Source organism: Apostichopus japonicus, chromosome 20 (genome assembly GCF_037975245.1).
Source record: "Apostichopus japonicus isolate 1M-3 chromosome 20, ASM3797524v1, whole genome shotgun sequence".
Lineage (NCBI taxonomy): Eukaryota > Metazoa > Echinodermata > Holothuroidea > Aspidochirotida > Stichopodidae > Apostichopus > Apostichopus japonicus.
The window spans coordinates 15,607,541-15,625,917 of NC_092580.1; the positions used below are offsets into that span (position 1 = coordinate 15,607,541).

At 36.7% G+C, this 18,377-nt stretch overlaps 1 protein-coding gene across 4 annotated transcripts in view; it reads right to left on the reverse strand.

Annotated features, from left to right (window-relative positions):
- The window catches only part of LOC139961163 (A disintegrin and metalloproteinase with thrombospondin motifs 9-like), a 145,972-nt gene that overhangs the window by 111,930 nt on the left and 15,665 nt on the right, over nt 1-18,377 (reverse strand). For all 4 annotated transcript variants that reach the window (XM_071960118.1, XM_071960119.1, XM_071960120.1 and 1 more), the window contains exons 4-5: nt 4,020-4,098; nt 2,475-2,646 (exon numbers count right to left, since the gene is read on the reverse strand). In XM_071960118.1, the coding sequence (XP_071816219.1) occupies nt 2,475-2,646; nt 4,020-4,098 (251 nt within the window). The remainder of the gene's footprint in view (nt 1-2,474; nt 2,647-4,019; nt 4,099-18,377) is intronic.

Here is an 18,377-nt window from a genome sequence, read left to right on the forward strand (position 1 = left end):
TGTATGACAAGAATACCTGACAAAAGCTCTCTAAAAAAATTAATCAGTAAGTGAAATATTAGACTGTCTACACTTGTAGAGGTCAATTCAAGGTCAATATTTACTTATTCATGTAAAATAAAAACAAGATCTAACAATCTAATCTAGGTTTCAAAAGTCTTAAAGTTGCTTTTAAAAGTCTGTACAAAGCTGTAACCAGTATATAATATATAAAAGTCTTTAGTTAGTTATATCGTGAACCAACTTTCATCTGACCGATAGGAATGTTACTTGAGACTGATCCAATCACAGGAATATGACTAATCCATGGATTTACAGAAAGACAGGTTAGAGGTTGGGAAGAAATAGAATGGGGAACCTGGGGATGCAGGGGTACGGGGGGGGGGAGAGGACAATCTTTTGGCAGGTAAGACATACTTATTTGAAGACAGCTTACTGTATGCATACTGAACAAGCATCAGAGACAAACAATATAAAGGGATGCTATCACTGCAGATGTAATTTTGACCTCAACAATGTAACCTCAACAACATTGACCTCAACAATGTAACCTCAGCAACACTGTAACCTCAACAACATGTAACAATGAAACCTCAACAACATTGTGACCTCAACAATGTAACCTGAGGTTACTAAACTCAACAACACTGTAACCTCAACAACACTGTAACCTCAACAATGTAACCTCAGCAACATTGTAACCTCAACAGCATGTAACAATGTAACCTCAACATTATAAAACTTACTGGTTTATATATTTACGAGTGACCCACTTACCTGTCTCCCCACAACCTATGCACCGCATTCTACCGTGTCTAGAATGCCCTGGTAATCTTTTAACACTGTACACCCTCACTGGCCCTAATGGCCTTCCTTCATTTTTCTACCCACAAAGTGTCTCACTGTGTTTTTCGGAGTTAGGAAAATTTTCGCGAAATGCGGTGCATAGGTTGTGGGGAGACAGGTAAGTGGGGAACGAAGTAAATAACATTGTGACCTCAGCAATGTGCAACATTGTCAAATGCCTTTTCGCAAAATTGAGGCTACTGTGGGAATCAAATTGCTTAATTCTTAAAGATTTATGATGACAGAGGAACAACAATGTCCTGATCACTCTCATAGGCATTATAAAGTCTTTTCTTAATTCTAGCTTCATTTATGAATAAATATTAGTTAATTATTCACATTAGTGATGTAAAGGGAATGACTGCCTGTTACATTATTCCTTTGTTTTTACAACCTTCGTTTCAAGTACACTGAACTTAGGTTTGTGGCCTAAGGCAATTTATTGGAAATATTTTATTGTCATCTTTGAAAAGAGGAACATCACATTTTTCAAATGATATATGTGGGCTTGTTATTAGGGGTTCACTTATTAAGGGCTAATAAAATAAGAAATTTTGATGAGTGCTACACTCAATGTCATAACTTGCACATAATGCTTACCAGATTAATCAAAACTTCAAATGTGTATATCTTGGAAACGAAAAGAGCTTTTCAAAAACTTTCAACAGATTTTGCATGAGATTACCACACACTACAAATGCACTGAATATGGAAGCAAATTGGTTAGGTGTCCCTAGACCTTTGAAGGAAAAACAACGTCATCATTGTTTAAGCTCATGGAGATACTTTATATAAAGATCACATTCCCCACACAACTTAGATGTAAAATCTGATTCTGTTTGAAAGATATCAGACTTTTTTAATGGTCCTCCCTTACGTACACGAGACGGAAGACTTGATCAAGTCTACACATGACATCTTTGAGCCACAAATGGTTCAACCTTTTATACGGTCTAGAATGTTTACATCTATCATTAATTATTTTCTGAAGAGGAAAGATAGGCATGACATAACTAATATCTAGATTGGAAGCTTATAATCTCATTAAATACAGTTGGATTGTGGATTGTCCTTCCTTCTCTGCCAAATTCATATCTCAAACAGTCCATCCATACTTTTGTAACTTACCACAGCTTCCATTTATAACGTATTTTAAATGGATTTAGCTGTAATCTACGAACATATTACGGCTTCTCAGCTAATAATAATAATAATATTAATAAGGGGTTAATCAACCGTCTAGCGTGCGTTACTCACAGGATTAATGCACGATCGGGGGATAATGCAAGCGATGCATGAGGGTGGAGCCCGAGTGCTTCCAGAGATAGCATTAACACCCGTCGTGCATTAATCATGTGAGTAACGCACGCTAGACCGTTGATTAACCCCGTTCATTCATACACTACCATTTGTGTAGGGGAAAAATCATAAAACAAAACATTTTTTGGTTACATATAACCAAAGATTTATTAAAGTGATGCCCCATAATTTTACCGTGCGTTACTCATAGGATTAACCACGGTCAGCTGACCTGAATGGACCAATAGGATTTAGGAATCTTTACTAAGTATGAATGAATAATAAATTAAGCGTGGCTAGACACTGACAGACAAGTAATGAGGACTCACCATAGATATCAAAGTCAGTATATAATGTTGGACGTTATCGCCGTGGTGGTCCACCATTTTACTATCGGCTACGACCATCAATTCCAAGAAATGTTCGTAAGACTTGAACCGCTTTCTCCGGCTCTTGGCTTTGTCGGAGCCGTCGGTTCTTTCAGTTTTACTGGCTTTTATGCTGAAATAAAAACAATTTTACAGAAAAGACATTGTACTCAAATCTGGATAGAATTTGTGAGTGAAATATACATGGCACTCATATTAATCTTTTAGATGTTTAGACCATTTAGAATATTAGACATATTTGACAATACTGTCTGTTCTATTGTGCACTGCAACCTTTTATTCATGGATATCAAAAACTTACTAGATTGGGTATTTGTAAAGGACAATTATATGGCTGCTGGCATCCATTCAACATATATTCCTCCCTTTTCAACTAGTCTACAAAATTTGATAACAATTTTAGCACTGTGACCCACTGCCTCACTTCCCGGGTTAACCGACCCCTTACTCTTGGCCGACTCTGGTTGTTACTCCCACATATCCATATATATTGTAATTCACTTCTTGGTTTTTGCTATGTGTTCATAGATACTGCAAAGATGATAAACCTCAGTTTCTCTCTGATTACATTTCTTTGACTGAACTTTCCACCACAGGACTGCACAAGGTGTTCTTCTTTCTCTACCATATAACAATATCAGCCAAAGCAAAAAAAAACTCTGGAACTTTGGTCCTATCAATGCACTATTCTACTAAATCCTATTGTCTGATTCTTGAAAAAAAGTCATATAAGCTTCTTTGCGGCTTTATCTTGGTAAGCTTCTTCTGGCATTAACACAGTGAAGCATTCGGGTGCTTCTTCTACACCCCATTGTGGCCGGCCCTTCACCTACCAAGTCGTTGAAGAAGGGAGCAAGCAACCTTGATTCTGATCTGCACACAAGCAGTAGCAGCAGCTTTAGTGACCTGGGTTTTGGTAGGGTACTTTACTTTCAACAAGAGTTTACCATTTTATCCTGATGTGAAAAGAAACTCCAACTTTTTACACCCTTTAAGTTCAAAAGTTTTTGTGGGTGACGGGATCTGGGTGAGGATTATCCCTTCTTTTTGCTCTTTTGTTGTAGCTTGGTTTCAGTTGGAGATTGACCAGTACATAATGCTTGATTTGGCGGTGGAATATTGGGTCAAAAGTTGGACTTGTCAGGTACAAAGTGCTACTAAGAAGGTGAAGGTTTCTGGCAGGACCTCTATCAGTTTTGTTTTCTAAGTTTCTAACATATCCCATCAAACATGATCGGTAGAACTTGGACGCACCTCTGCACTACTTAGATAAAATCTCAAGAAAATAACTCCCCAATCACAAGCAATTGGTTATAAGATAAAATATACATGATTTTACATTTTGATAATTTTTATTCACGTGAAGAATTTGAAAATTCATGAACAGCTACGGTAACAACTTTAAGGTGATATAAACTGTAGCTGAGCATGCTCAAGAATTTAAAATTGGTAATTAGGATCTATGTAAAAGGAACAAAAACTTACTTTTTATTTAAATGATCTGCTATGGAGTTCAACTGTGATGAAAAACTATTTGATCTTGAGCTAAATTCTCCTCCTGCATCTGTAAATAGAAACAAAATTAGGTTAAAGAAGCTTTCGTGTAAATCTATGATCTAACAAAGAAATCACATGACCACAGGTAAACAAATATTATACTGACATTTTATGCCCTGAATATTAATTCTTGATCAGAGTGCAACATAACAAAGATAAACACTTTTATGACAGTAAAAACTACAATAGATATTCTTACCACAAAATGAATGCAAAAATTATACAAAAACACAATACAATTAGGTTTGATGATGCTCACTGTCCATAGCTGCCTATATTATCAAAGAAACAATTGCAAATACAATACTTTATGACCATTTACCAGAAAGTTTTTATTTCTCTCATTCAACCTTGAAAAAGAGCAAAGGTAATTTGGGGCTAGAACAGGACTGGGACCAGTGACCTTGGGGTTTCAAACGTACCCCTGTCCCTAGCAACTGAGTTACCAGCCATTAGTTGGTGGCAATCTCTGTATAACCATTTGTTTGCTGGGGTGCCCATCACAATGTTAATTTAATGTTCTTCAAATTAGATCGTAGGCATTGCCCCCAAAATTTTAGCACCATAAAAGGGTTCTGGCGAGTCTCCAAGTGAGCTCTGAGGGTGGCAGAAAAATGCATGTTGAAGTATGTGCAACAGTGACCCATTATTTGACTATCTAGCCAAGTTAAGGCCAAATACAAAACATATTATGATAGTACACCATAAAAGAACAATTGTGGGATTTCTGCAAGATATACACCCGACATTAGAAACGTGTTGAATGTATTACCCCTACTTCTAAAGGTGGAACCAGTTTTGACCCTTAGGATAATAAACCTACTTTTCTCTTATGAAGATGTGTTGGCTTCACTCACCAAGCCTGGGGGAGATATATATCTTCAGAGCATTACTCCTAGTGATGCCTGGTTCGTGGTGTTTCAAGGCAATTTTGTGATTCCATAGCTGGAACCAATTTTGTGGTTTTTATGGTTTTCATTTCAAACAAATGGGACACAGCACAGTGTGTGGAGGATACATAGTGAGATTTCCAATGTCTTTTTCAATTTCAGACTATGAATTGAAGTTTTACCATTGTGGGAATAATGACACAGTATACTTTACTGCATACTGCAGTAATAGCATGCACACACACACTATTGACCATGCAACCCACTAACATGTCTATGCAGGTAAATTCAGGTACACACAAAATGCAGTTATAGTTATATACACAGTAGGCCTATAATCAAAATCTGTTGTCCCCACTGATACATACAGTAAGTGACTACACTTATATATATGAAGCAAAATAGTCTCATAAGATCATTTTATTTTTCTCAACATTTTTTTAACTCAACATCATTAATGCTCATATTTCATTATAAACTTCAAATGTACTGGATCATTATCAATTTAGGGGTGCATGAGCATACTATAGGATTCTATCTCTCCTACAATATCATACACAGCTACTGTATGTGTTTAGTTTCCTTTATATTGAGCTATGGAACTATGTAACATACTGTACAGTATCCCTCCTTTTGTGGTCTTCGCCCTTCCTCCCCCCTCCCCCCCCCCGGCAGATGCCATTGTGTAGTACTAACATATACCTTGTAAGTTTATATACATTGCTAGAGCATACCTTTAATCACATAACCATACTTCCAATGTATGTCACTGTCAATGCACTTCGTCTTAAAGTTGCAACTTTTTTGAACCGACTCAAATTTCCCGATCAGCTTGGTAGGGTCTTTTAGGGTCTTTTTGGGGTCTTTGTAGGGTCTTTGTAGGGTCTTGAATTATAAAAGATAAAAGTACAACAGACAGCTCTTGAGCTGAAACAATAAAATTCATTATAGTTTCTATTAAACTTTTGAGTGGGCATATATATAGCGTGCCGTGGGCCTATTCAATCCGTTGAATTTGTGGTATTTATGAATGGCAATTGTGTTCGACTTACAAAGAATACGACACAAAGCAATATATGCATAGAAGTTAGGAAACTGCTGGTTATTAGAAGAAAATTATCTCTATAAAATGCAGTTATTATATATGAAAGTCTTTGTCAGAATATAACACAGGATTTATTCTTCAAAGATACTGCATTGACAATGAGCAAAAAAGCTGTTCATGCTATTTTAAAATACTATCCTTTCAGGACTTACCTTTGACTGACAAAGATAAATACCTGTATTAGAAATATCACGTTTCAGTAGATAAAAAATCTTGCTCACACATATTTTATTCAGTTTCAGAGAAACTAGTAGGATTTGAGTCATATCCGTCTTAAACAAAGACTGAAGAATTTAAGTTTGAAAGACAGATTAATTATGGGATTACCTCTATATGCTCTCAAGCGCCACTCTGAAATTTAATTTGCGACTATCTGCAGGAAACATACTTAACTGTTAAACAGTGACCTACAAAGGGAATCTGTAACATATTGAAGTCGATCTAAATTTGCAGCAGGAGCAAAATCGAAAATTAACCTGTCGAACATTTGCACATGAACAATAAGATCCTATGTAAAATTTGTGGGACACAAAATTTTCTATAACAAATCAATAATAATTAATATTAATCTTTGAACAGTAGTAGCCAAGTGGTTGCAATCACATATATAATCTTTTAATTTGACAGAAGGAGATCCAATTACTTTGAATTTTTTAATGATATCATATTGCTTTATATAGGAATTGATTTAACAAAATTTAAATCAAATTATGAAATTTAAAAGCAAGCCCAAAATGGAGCTTCAATCCATTTGATGTAATATTATTTTTATATGTCTATGAGTAGTAGTAGTATTAGTAGTAGCAGCATAAACTGTCCTTAATGCTATTACATAATTTATCCTGTAGTAGACCTTGTGTTGTTGCTAACATACACAGCGGCTTAAATATATCGTAATCAACTATTACATTCATTGATAGTATCATTGCATGTTACAGGAGAGTCCAGGAATAAATTCCACTCCTAAAAACACCATCCCCAATCAGGCGCTGAAAATGTCTCCCAGATTGCTGGAAATGGCACTTCCCAGGCCTTGTAAGTTGCATCTAAACTTGATATTACAAGCGATATCATAAAAACATACAAAAAAATATGCTCAAGGGGGGGGCGGTCGCCCCCTTCGCCCCCCCACCCTTGGCTACACTCCTGTCCCCAATCATTTCCCACACAAGTACTCATATATTGGTTAGACTAAAGTTTCATCCAATACTGATGAACTAAGCATGATTCAATGGTTTTATTAGGTATACACTGCAGTGTACAGCCTGTATTATACATATAAATATCAATACATGCACATATGTTTGTATACTGGCTCTAATTAACTTACAACATAGCACCTCGGTAGATATAGCTTTGACATATTGGCTTAGCTGATAAGAATTATCTTTTGGGGGCATAACTTTTCAGACTCGATTCCAACAGCTAAAATAATAGCATTGAATTAACTAACTACGGATCGTATACCCCCCTTGTACACGATAATGATAAGAAATTAGGCCAAGGACTGAAATTCAAAACAGATGACTTTACCCAAGGGGGAACAGGTTCCTTGCATCCCCGTAAGCCCCTGTGACCATTATCCCATTAGTCAAAGTTGTATATCAATTGAGTAGGCAAAGAAGAAGATAACAAACTTTATTTACGACGATCCACATCATCTGTATTGCATATCCAGGAGAAGAGGTATCTTGCCGTGAATAATCCCTCCCTGGGTTCAAGTTAATACGGGTAGATCAAAGGGATATTGTTAACGGAGGGGTAACATACGGCTAACATACTACATTGTAGTCAATCTTTTTGCACTCATAAACATCGGAAGCTCTTTGTACATGTATATATATTTAAAAGGCACGCTGCTGTTCATGACAATATGGAGTTGAATTACTATTGTGTTCGGAGGAGAAAGATAAGAACGGGCAACATGTGGAATGTCTTACGATGACAAACAGGAAAACCTAGCAAACTCATTTTTTCTTTGTAAGAGATCTTTGAAGGTCATTGTCGGTACAATCCTTAGTTTCATAAAACAATCAAAACCAAAGTAGCAAAAAGGTTTCGTGATTAGAATTAATTCTCCATTATGATCATACTTCGACAGTGGTAGTTGGTAAGAATTAATTCTCCATATGATCATTCTTCGACAGTGGTCGTTGGTAAGAATTAATTCTCCATAAGATTTTACTTCGACAGTGGTTGTTGGTAAGAATTAAGTCTCCATATGATCATTCTTCGACAGTTGTCATTGGCAAGAATTAATTCTCCATAAGATCATTCTTCGACAGTGGTTGTTGGCAAGAATTAATTCTCCATAAGATCATTCTTCGACAGTGGTCATTGATATGAATTACTTCTCCATAAGATCATTCTTAGACAGTGGTCGTTAGCAAGAATAAGTCCCGATAAGATCATTATTCCACAGTGGTCATTGATGTGATATTGGAGTATAAATAACCTCAGATCTGAGGACACTGCTTTGAGGGTGTGACAGTGCCACATGCTTCTTAAATTTAGAACATGCGCGACCATTATCTGACTTTTCAGCATATTTTGAGGCAAGACTAATGACCTTTGTGGCATCTAGAGTAATAATAGCATTATAACTCTATAATAGATCTAACATTGCAAAAGCTCATCTCCATGAATAAGTCTGCAAAATAAGTATGAAAATCTAGTTTCCATTGAAAAACTAGCGAAAATACAATCGAAGCTATCATTTGGTCGTATGTCATTGGATCACACACAAGTTTGGGGGTTGCTGTTGGTGACCTATTTCCATCAACTCAGACCCTCCTCATTTGCATTCGTACACTTAAGCGACTAGAAAACAATTTGGTCGCATCATACCTCACGCCAGGTCTTCAGACACTCTTCCATATATTTTGTCGTAACTCTTTTCACTATCATGGAAACGACATAAACCTGTTCAATCTCCTTTTTTCCCTTTTTCCTGTAAATTTCTGCTCTTTCACTAAGAAATATAATCCCTTGATCCTTAAAGATTCATGAAAATCAAGGTTTTCTGTAGTAAAAAACCATGATCCACACATCCTATTTCATAAAATGGCCCTAAATTGCAGACTTTATAATCACATATATAACCCCACCGGGCAAGTCTCAAAATCAAAATCAGGAAATAAGTTGGCAGCGCAGAGATAAGGGATACATAACTACTTGATTGCCGAGCAGGAATTACTTCCTGAAATAGCTATAACAACATTGTTACAGCTGATATGAGCTCTATCTTTGTCTGTGACCCTTGACAAACTTTATTTTCGGTGAGGATTACCGGAAGGAAGAGCTTCACCAGTGACCCAAAATAGAGGAATGTGTTTCGGAAACAACTGAACTTTTCACTCGGATGAACCTGCAATTCTGCAACGATGTTGAAAAATGGCGACATGATTATATAAAGATCTCTTTCTTATTCAGTACTTTGTGACTCAATAGATTTGTAAAGTTCTATATAGTTTACTAATACATAATTATATATATAATAACATTACATAATTACAAGTATATATATAATGTGGTACTTTAAACTGACATCTTACTGGAGCCCTTTATGCAGTTAACTATTCATTCAAGCAGTGTGTGATGGTCATACCTAGGATTTGGTTGAAAAATATAAACTTCTAAATGGAGGAATATTTGAACAAACTGATGGCTTCTTTAAACATAATTGATCAACCTTTTCAGTTAATTATTTATTAATTCAAGTAGTAAGTGATGATCATACCTAGGAATTGGTTGAAAAATAAAAACAGCTAAAGGAGGAATATCTTAACAAACTGATGGCTTCTTTAAGCATAATTTAGCAACTTATCCAGGTAAGTATTCATTCAAGCAGTATGTATGTGATGGTCATACCTAGGAATTGGCTGAAAAATAAAAAGGAGGAATATCTTAACAAACTGATGGCTTCTTTAAACATAATTTATCAACCTTTTCAGTTAATTATTTATTCATTTAAGCAGTATGTGATGGTCATACCTAGGAATTGGTTGAAAAATAAAAATACCCAAAGGAGGAATATCTTAACAAACCGATAGCTTCTTTAAGCATAATGTAGCAGGTAAGTGACCCACTTCAAACTTTTCTCATGAATGTTTTAACTCTGACAGCAAGTCATACAGTACTCTACTGTATGTGTCACTGAATGATCTCTGCACATTTTTACACTGCTTGTCCAGTATTCCTTGTACCAATTAGAAGCTCTAGCAAACAAGAGAAATATATCACTACATCTAGATTCTATATTCTATATATATATATGACAAGATATGAAAAAGTAGAATACCACACAGCAAAATACAATTTAGCTGTTATTGTTACAATTAACTTACAGTACTTCCATTCGTACAAGAAAACTTTTCAGCAGTTTTTTATTCATGACCCAGCTTTTAGGTCATTCCACTTCAGGATTCACCAACCAACCATGAGGTGTTATCACATAATTACTACAATTGGAATATCAAAATTGTTGCCAATAACCAAAGTCAAGATATCAAAACAGCTATCTTTAATAAGCAGTTTCCTGAACACAAAGAGCACAATATTTGAGCTAAAGGATATGGTGAAACAACAATTTTTAATACAAATTTACTGTTAACCGATTGAAATTGAATGCTCAACGAAACATTTTGTGCCAATTTTGTCTTCCAAACTATTACAAACGAATATTATTGGTAACTATTAGTGCAATTTCCGTAATCTGGTGATACAGAAACACAATATACACATAGTATCATATAAACTACTCAGTACCCACAGACTAACACTAACTAGCAGAAGTTATAATATCCTTATCTCAACGGTGCTGGCGGTCTAGACGTTTTGAAATTAATCCATTAAATTTGTTAATTTTTGTTTTCCTATTGTTTGCTTTAAAAAATGTGTTTGTGAGTGTGCAGCATGTGGACACTTACATATGTGATCACCTGACTAGTATTTACCCTCTATGCTATGGGACACAAAAACAGACGGATCTTCGAACCAATACTGACCGTACCAGCTCTGGGTTGTTAACCTAAGGAGGTACTGCAGGAATTAATACTACCTGTTAAACCTGTTAAGTATTTCCTGGCCAGCACCCTATTGAATATATATGTAAACAGGATTAAACATAAAAGGGGAAGCTCATTTGTAAAACAGAGATTGTTTCTTGTTTGGTTTTTGTAAGGGCAGATAAGGCAGTGACATAACCAGATGGGGGCAGGGTGCGGGATCTCCCAGTCACATGTCTTCCCCCCACTTGCCTCCCCCCCAGAAGAAATTGGTGGGCCAAACAAAATGTTGAAAATGTCACAATCCAATCGCTATATCATTTTTTGTCTTTTTAAGTTTATCCAAATTCTAAATTTGATTTGTCAAATGACAAATTTTCCAAAAAAGTGAATCATTCAAAGAACTTTATATAGGTTTTTGTAGTCAAAGTGTGAATGATACATTTATGCAGTGTAAATAGTGTAAGCACACAGTGATATCAGCTAAGAGTATAGTGACTTTCTCCAATCGCGTAACCAGGGTGCGATGGGGGGTGGTCAGGCCCCCCTACCCAAAAAAATGAGTAAAAGAGAAGAAAAAAGGCGAGGAACAGAGAGAGAAAAGGGGACCATGAGCGAAAATGGTGCACAGTGTTAAAAGGTGACCAGGATATTATAGGCATGGTAGAATGGGTGCTAAGGTTGTGAGGAGACAGGTAAGCGAGGAGCGAAGTAAATACAGTATATCCAAAATGGCTATACTATAAATTGATAGATTATCCACATTCACAGAGCAAAAACAGGGCCAGAGTCCATCATTCAACTCTTCCGTTTCATCTCCACAAACTCCGATCATTCGAACAAACTCAGTAAGCATTTCACGCTACAAACAGTAACTCAAGATTGTTTCAGTAGACCACACTGCAGGCAATCTCTGTTTAATTAGCACAACTTGTTGCTTTTTACTGTGTGGTCTTGTGAACAAATGTTATCATAAGTACACAAATTAGTTTCCAGATTAGTGGATTACTTTTTCCACTAGTAAGCACAAGTCATCAGGTTTCTCCTTCATGAATCAGAATGCAGCGAAGCATAGTTTTCCTTTGATTCTGGTTTCTCAGGTCAAAACATTCTGTTTCCATCGAATGACCGGCCGGTCGGTCGCCGATGAAAGGGTTAAATCTCCCTCCTTTGTAGTAATAGTACTTCTATGAGCTCAGCTGAAGGGCAATGTTCAAACATGGTGGTGTCACCAGTTTGTTTTACTTTTCAATCAATTGTTGTTCTGTGGTGTAACCAATACCCTATGTCCACCACAGCTATTAACTTTGATGATCTAACCATGTTACTCACTCTGACAAATACAGACACAGCTGAACAGTTTTCTTTTAAAACACAAGAGTGCAACCCTGGCCAGATTGTGGTATTGGTTAAATAAGCTATGACAGGACAATAAATGTTTTGTAACGTTCCGTTACTTTTTTGAGGATTATGACTAAAACGTTGTTTTTCTTTGTCACCAAAGCGGAACCACTACTGGCTGTGATGGTCAACCGATGCATCCATGGAAATAAACAAAGGGACAGAGTCATGAAAAATTTCCAAGAAATTGGAAATAAATCAGGTATGACATCATAAATATGACCAAGTCCCTAGACTAAACACCACTGACCACTGAAATAGACATAAACATTTTAGAAATTACCAAAATGGTCTGTCCAAGAAACAGATTACTTAATCCACTGATGCACTGCTACTCCTCCCCAACCAGGATTTTGACTTTCAAATATTCTCACCATGATCCTTGCAACAAGTGATCTAAGAATCTTAAAAGGATGAATTTAGGTATAAAATTTAACTTTCACACATTGTAGTAGACTGCTAACAGACAATATCTGTCAGTCCAAGTGGTATCATTGTACAACCTCTGCTTTGAGAGATGTCTCTTTAAACATCAATGCTCATTTATAGTGGCTTCATTACTCAGTCTAATACTGTGCATGCAGGTCACCATTAGCCAGCAGTGAGATCAGTTACCATATTTTGAAAGCAGAATTATCGTGAAAACTGGTCACTGGAGCAGCTCAGTAGCAACCAATACCAGCCTTGTAGTGTTTCTTTTCTTTCAGGCTTAAATTATAACATATCAAAACCAAAATCCTGCTAATGCCTAACCATTTAGCAGTATTTCAAGGTCGATTTTCATCATTTTGAGGTACCATTTGATACTTAAATCCCATTATGGTATAATTCCTCAGCTCAATTGACTAAACGAAATGCATTGCAGCTAAAGAAATTAGCGTGAAATTTATTTTTACAGCCAAAAACTGTAGTCAGACAAGAAACATTGTAGCCAAGTTGCCATCCATATTTCAAAAATGCAATATTGTCACTAGTGAACAGTAATCTTCCATCTTTTATATTATGAATATTTTCTTTTACTATTGGTTGATGTAAAGCTAAGCTTTGTAAATTTACAGCTACTACAACGTGTCAATCCATTAATTCAAAACAAACTAGTATCATTGCATAGTGTACCAAAGCTTTACTACGATACAAGATGCATCCATCAAGGAAAACACCTGCAATACACACCCATATCTCCGGTTAATGACTCAATTAAGCCCCATTTTTCAACACCTGACTCAGAAATGGCAGCTTTTCTTTGACTTAAAATGTCTATTAAGTGTGAACGGTGATTGAGATATTCTCATATTTTATACCTGGATATTAATTTCCAAAACGTAACACTGCCCTGATATGTACTGACAAACATGTTACACTGAACTGACAGCTCTTGCATGCATCAAAACATATTTATACCAGTCGATTTAAAACCAGGCAAATAGATGCTATCAATTCCCTGATTAAACTACTGGGTATGCATGCATATATACATGCATGCAAGGTTGAACACAAAGCTATAGCACATATAGAGGGTTCATAACACATGTTCAACTTGCCAATTATTTCAGCAGGGGAGCTCAGTGTGAAAATTACAGCTGTGCTGCTAGGCTAGTGATACCAGGCCAACAGTGACCTAATGACCCACTGCCTGGAATTCCCTACCACTGTGTGTCACGCTGGCCCTACAGGAAGGCTCAACAGAGCTGGCCTGCAGACAGTAAGTCATATGAGATCCCAGCTAAGGCTGTGGCATTGATAAGAGCAGGGAATGGGTTGATCTTAGTAGAAGCTAAGCTGTACCATTGCTTACAGCCATGCTACCTCACCACCAGATCAACAGCCATGCTGGTTTCTAACATTCCCTCCATGCTCACAATCAATTTTGTATAACAGACAATTCAACGAAAGACAGGTGTGGAAACAATCAAATAGGAAATTTGTGCAATGTACGAACGAGTAGCAGCGTGTAGCATGTATCTGTACATTTGTACAGTCGGTACACACGCATGCATGTGTTGCTAATATTGGGTATGTACACTATGAGAGCTATGTTGATATAAACAGCAATGTTAAACATATTCTCAAAATATGCCAGCCAAGGGTGATCTCCTTCTACTGTATTTGAAGAAAGCATTGCAAGATTCTCGAAAGAAACACTGGGTGTTTTTAAAGGAGGACCATACTGCATAAAATGTGAAGGAAATCGTGCTCAGGAATTCAAAATCTGTCATTTTACTTTATAAATGAGACATAAATGACACTTCAACTTTTCGTTCTTATGTTCATCTACCATGTAATTACTACAAACACCACCACAACTCCCCTCCATACTCTTTCCAACCCACCCCCCCATCCCACTCCACCACAGTACCTTCCTTCCCACCAACCATCCCTTCCCTCCCCCTCCCACACCCTGCTTCGGTAGTCTGTACCATCAGAACAATAGGAACTGAAGCAAACCATAATTTCCAAATTCACTTTTCAATGATAAATTAACCTAGAGTAAATCATATCCATATGCATTCCTTTTCTTAATGTACATACATATAGTGTGAGATGATTGGTCTTGACCTAGTCTATCCAGTATCCTTATTATTAATATACTTCATTGTTACGTTACTTCCACATCGGTGGTACTTCAAAACACCTGATCTTTCATAAAAGTGAGGATAGTTGACTCCAAATTGGCACCTTCTATGAATACGGTATAATAGAAGTATTTTGATGGGGGTATGTAAACCTGATCAATACAACAATTCTTTATATACATACAACAATCCACTGGGTAAGGGCTTGGCAGGTGTTACCCTCCGATTCAGTAACAGGAAAGGCACTCGTCAAAGAGTAACTTTAAACAACTCGATGGTTTCACAAAGAAGATGAACACTTGCAAAAAATGCACCTATATCGAGGATAAAGCAAAGTTAACGCCATGCAGCTACCGTTTGGAGTTGCTAAAAAAATGCAGATCAAGATACACGTTAAACAACCGATATCCTATATCTTACTGACCTACTCATTGGGCAGCTTTGAAAGACCCGATTTCTGGATGAAAACTTCCACCAAATTGTTTCATGTACATTGATCATTTTTAAGAAAAGCTACCCAATATAGAGCCTGGGCATGAAAAACCAAACAGCTTGAACCACTCTGGACCTCAGTCCCCCTTTACTGTACATCAAGACTACAAAACATATGATCATGACGATGGAACTTCAGGAATCACAACTTCCTTGGATAGGGAAGAGGTATGATCAGGTTAAAAGGTAGACGAACGATGACTGATGTTGAAGTGTAGGATAGAATACATGCAGCATCATAGTTATCCACGAGGAATCAAAGTTTCTTAATATGTGGATGACATCGAAAACCTGGTCCAGTCCTTTGGGATCATTCCATAGGTGACCAGGTTTGGTTTTTAATTCTAGCATATCTTTGCAAGAAATCCTAAGTCATAGCTCGCCAAAAGGTCTGCAAAACATATCGAACAAATATCACTCTTCTCCTCCAAATACTGACATTTACAGACACTGGTGAGATGTGAAATTTAGAAAAGACATTTGTCATCCCCTACCTAAGGATTGATGGACATTTCTGAAGTAAATAACTGTTTGATAAATCACATTTAATTTAAATGTACCTTTCTTTGTCAGAGCTGGGGGAGGAATGTGGCTGTCATGAACCTTCAAAGAATTTCAACAGTCTACGACATATATATATGACCTTACATACACAACTTTGCTCTATAAAAGGCAACCCCTGTCAGATCGGATCATCCTGAGAATCAAAACATTTACAACTCTGAGCATTCTCTCCCGTTTCCTTCCAAACTGTAGCAGCATGAACTCATTCTATCCTCCGAGCAATTTTGTATAAATGCGGAACTAGCAAGTTTGATTGCTAAGTGCAAGGTTTAAGGAAACAATTAAAAAACCTTACATTTTAAGGAAACTCAACTTTTCCAAGTGTTGAAAAAGTATGGCACTTTCATGGAGATAATTCTGTCCGTCCAAATGATTCCCAGACATTGAAGAGTATCAGTTAGATTATGAAATTCCTATATGTGAGGGTAAAAAGTTTTGAGGGGTGGCAGTAAAATGGTCTTTGATGTCTGAATGTGACTGACCATTTTTAAACTTGCTAGCATATTTGAGCCTGAATACTAATGACTTCTTTGTTAGAACAATAGGATTCAAAATGCCACTCTGAATTCTGTCACAACGTGCAAGATATGTGTTAATTTGATCCAGTAGAATGTTGTGCACATTGAATATAGCCCTAGTAATTGGCAATTAACCCTCAAATATCACTGCCAAGCCTAGATGCATTGAGTGGCTTCCATATATACACTACAGTGTGCCATGATTTTGTGATGGAACATTACAGGGTCCATTACGGGGTCCATACCGGGGCAAGGGTGGTGCCATGGCCCCCAATATTTCTCGGTCATGATTCGCATTCAGGTTATGGTCCCACAAAAGCAGGCAAATGCAAACACCACTGAACAATTGGTCTGCCTCCTGTTTCTTCCCCCCCCCCCACCTCATCCCTAACTTCCTCCATCTCAACATCTCAAACTTATGGGGTCCCTAGCTACATTATGATTGCTACTTGTTTAAGTGATATCGTCTTGCCTTTGGTAATGGACATAAAGTCTTGCATTTAACAGATAATACAGTACAAGTGATGATGAAACATCTGTATATTATTTTAGAATTAAGAACTATAGTGCAATACAAGCATCTACTGTAGACTGCATTGGCAGATCTTCACATTTACTAACTCGCGCCTACTTTCATCGTTTCTGTTTCAATTTTAGTGGAGTTTATAAAGGAATTAATCATGTTTTCAGGTTACAATTTCCCATGACTCCCACCTTTCTCTTGACCAGTTAAATAACCCACCATCAGTTAATTATCAGATTGTACTAAAAACTTACAATGTAAACTTCAAAATGCATCTCTAAGATTTTACTATGATCACAATAAACTGAACCTGTATCGAGCAGTCAGACTAGTTGTATATATACTGTACAGCTATTACATGACATTTGTAAAAAGTACAACATAACACTGAAGGGAAGCGGAGATTGTTGGTATCCCTTTTATCACAATGGGAAGTCTCTATTGACTCTAGTATGTAACGACATGAGCACACCCCTTGACTCGGAGAGGGTGCACACACAGATCAGAGAGGACAAAACAAACTGTTTCTTTTGAATGGATCACAGCTTAAAGTTTATTGTGTAAACCTGTTAGGACCTCCTCTAGTATTTGAAAAGCAAGGAAAGAAAGTCAAAACTGATTGCACTCCTCAGGGGTATCATATATCTACACCTAGAGCTCTACTTGTAAGTTAGTTTACAAAGTGCTGCTGAAAGATTTAACGACTTGAATTTAAGTCCTATTCGTCCATATCTTCTCCTCCCGAGCAGGGATTTATTAATGCCTGCAAATTATCTGTTCTTTAAAAGGTTAAATGTGCAACAGAAATGAGCACATCACACAAAAAAAAGTTTATTCTTATGAAAATATTTATTACATTAAAAGACACAAACTACAACACTGGATTATATATACACCTTTGGGATAATTTTCTTTCTCACAGATTTATAAACTACTTTCCAAGTTCTGCATACTAATTCAGAGTATTTGCTACAACTTTATCCATCACATCAATGCCCAGGAATCTTCTGACGCTGTCAGCAATCATTGTCTCAACAAATATTTGTTTTCCAGCTCTCTCCTTCAGAGGAGTTAGTTACCATGGTTATACATATATACTGGATGCTCATACTTTTGCGCAAATTTACTCGCAGTCTCAAAAGAGTGTTTATAATACTTGCCCAATTTCTGCATCCCTAAATTCAGAGTATTTTTTGACTATTTGCTACAAACTT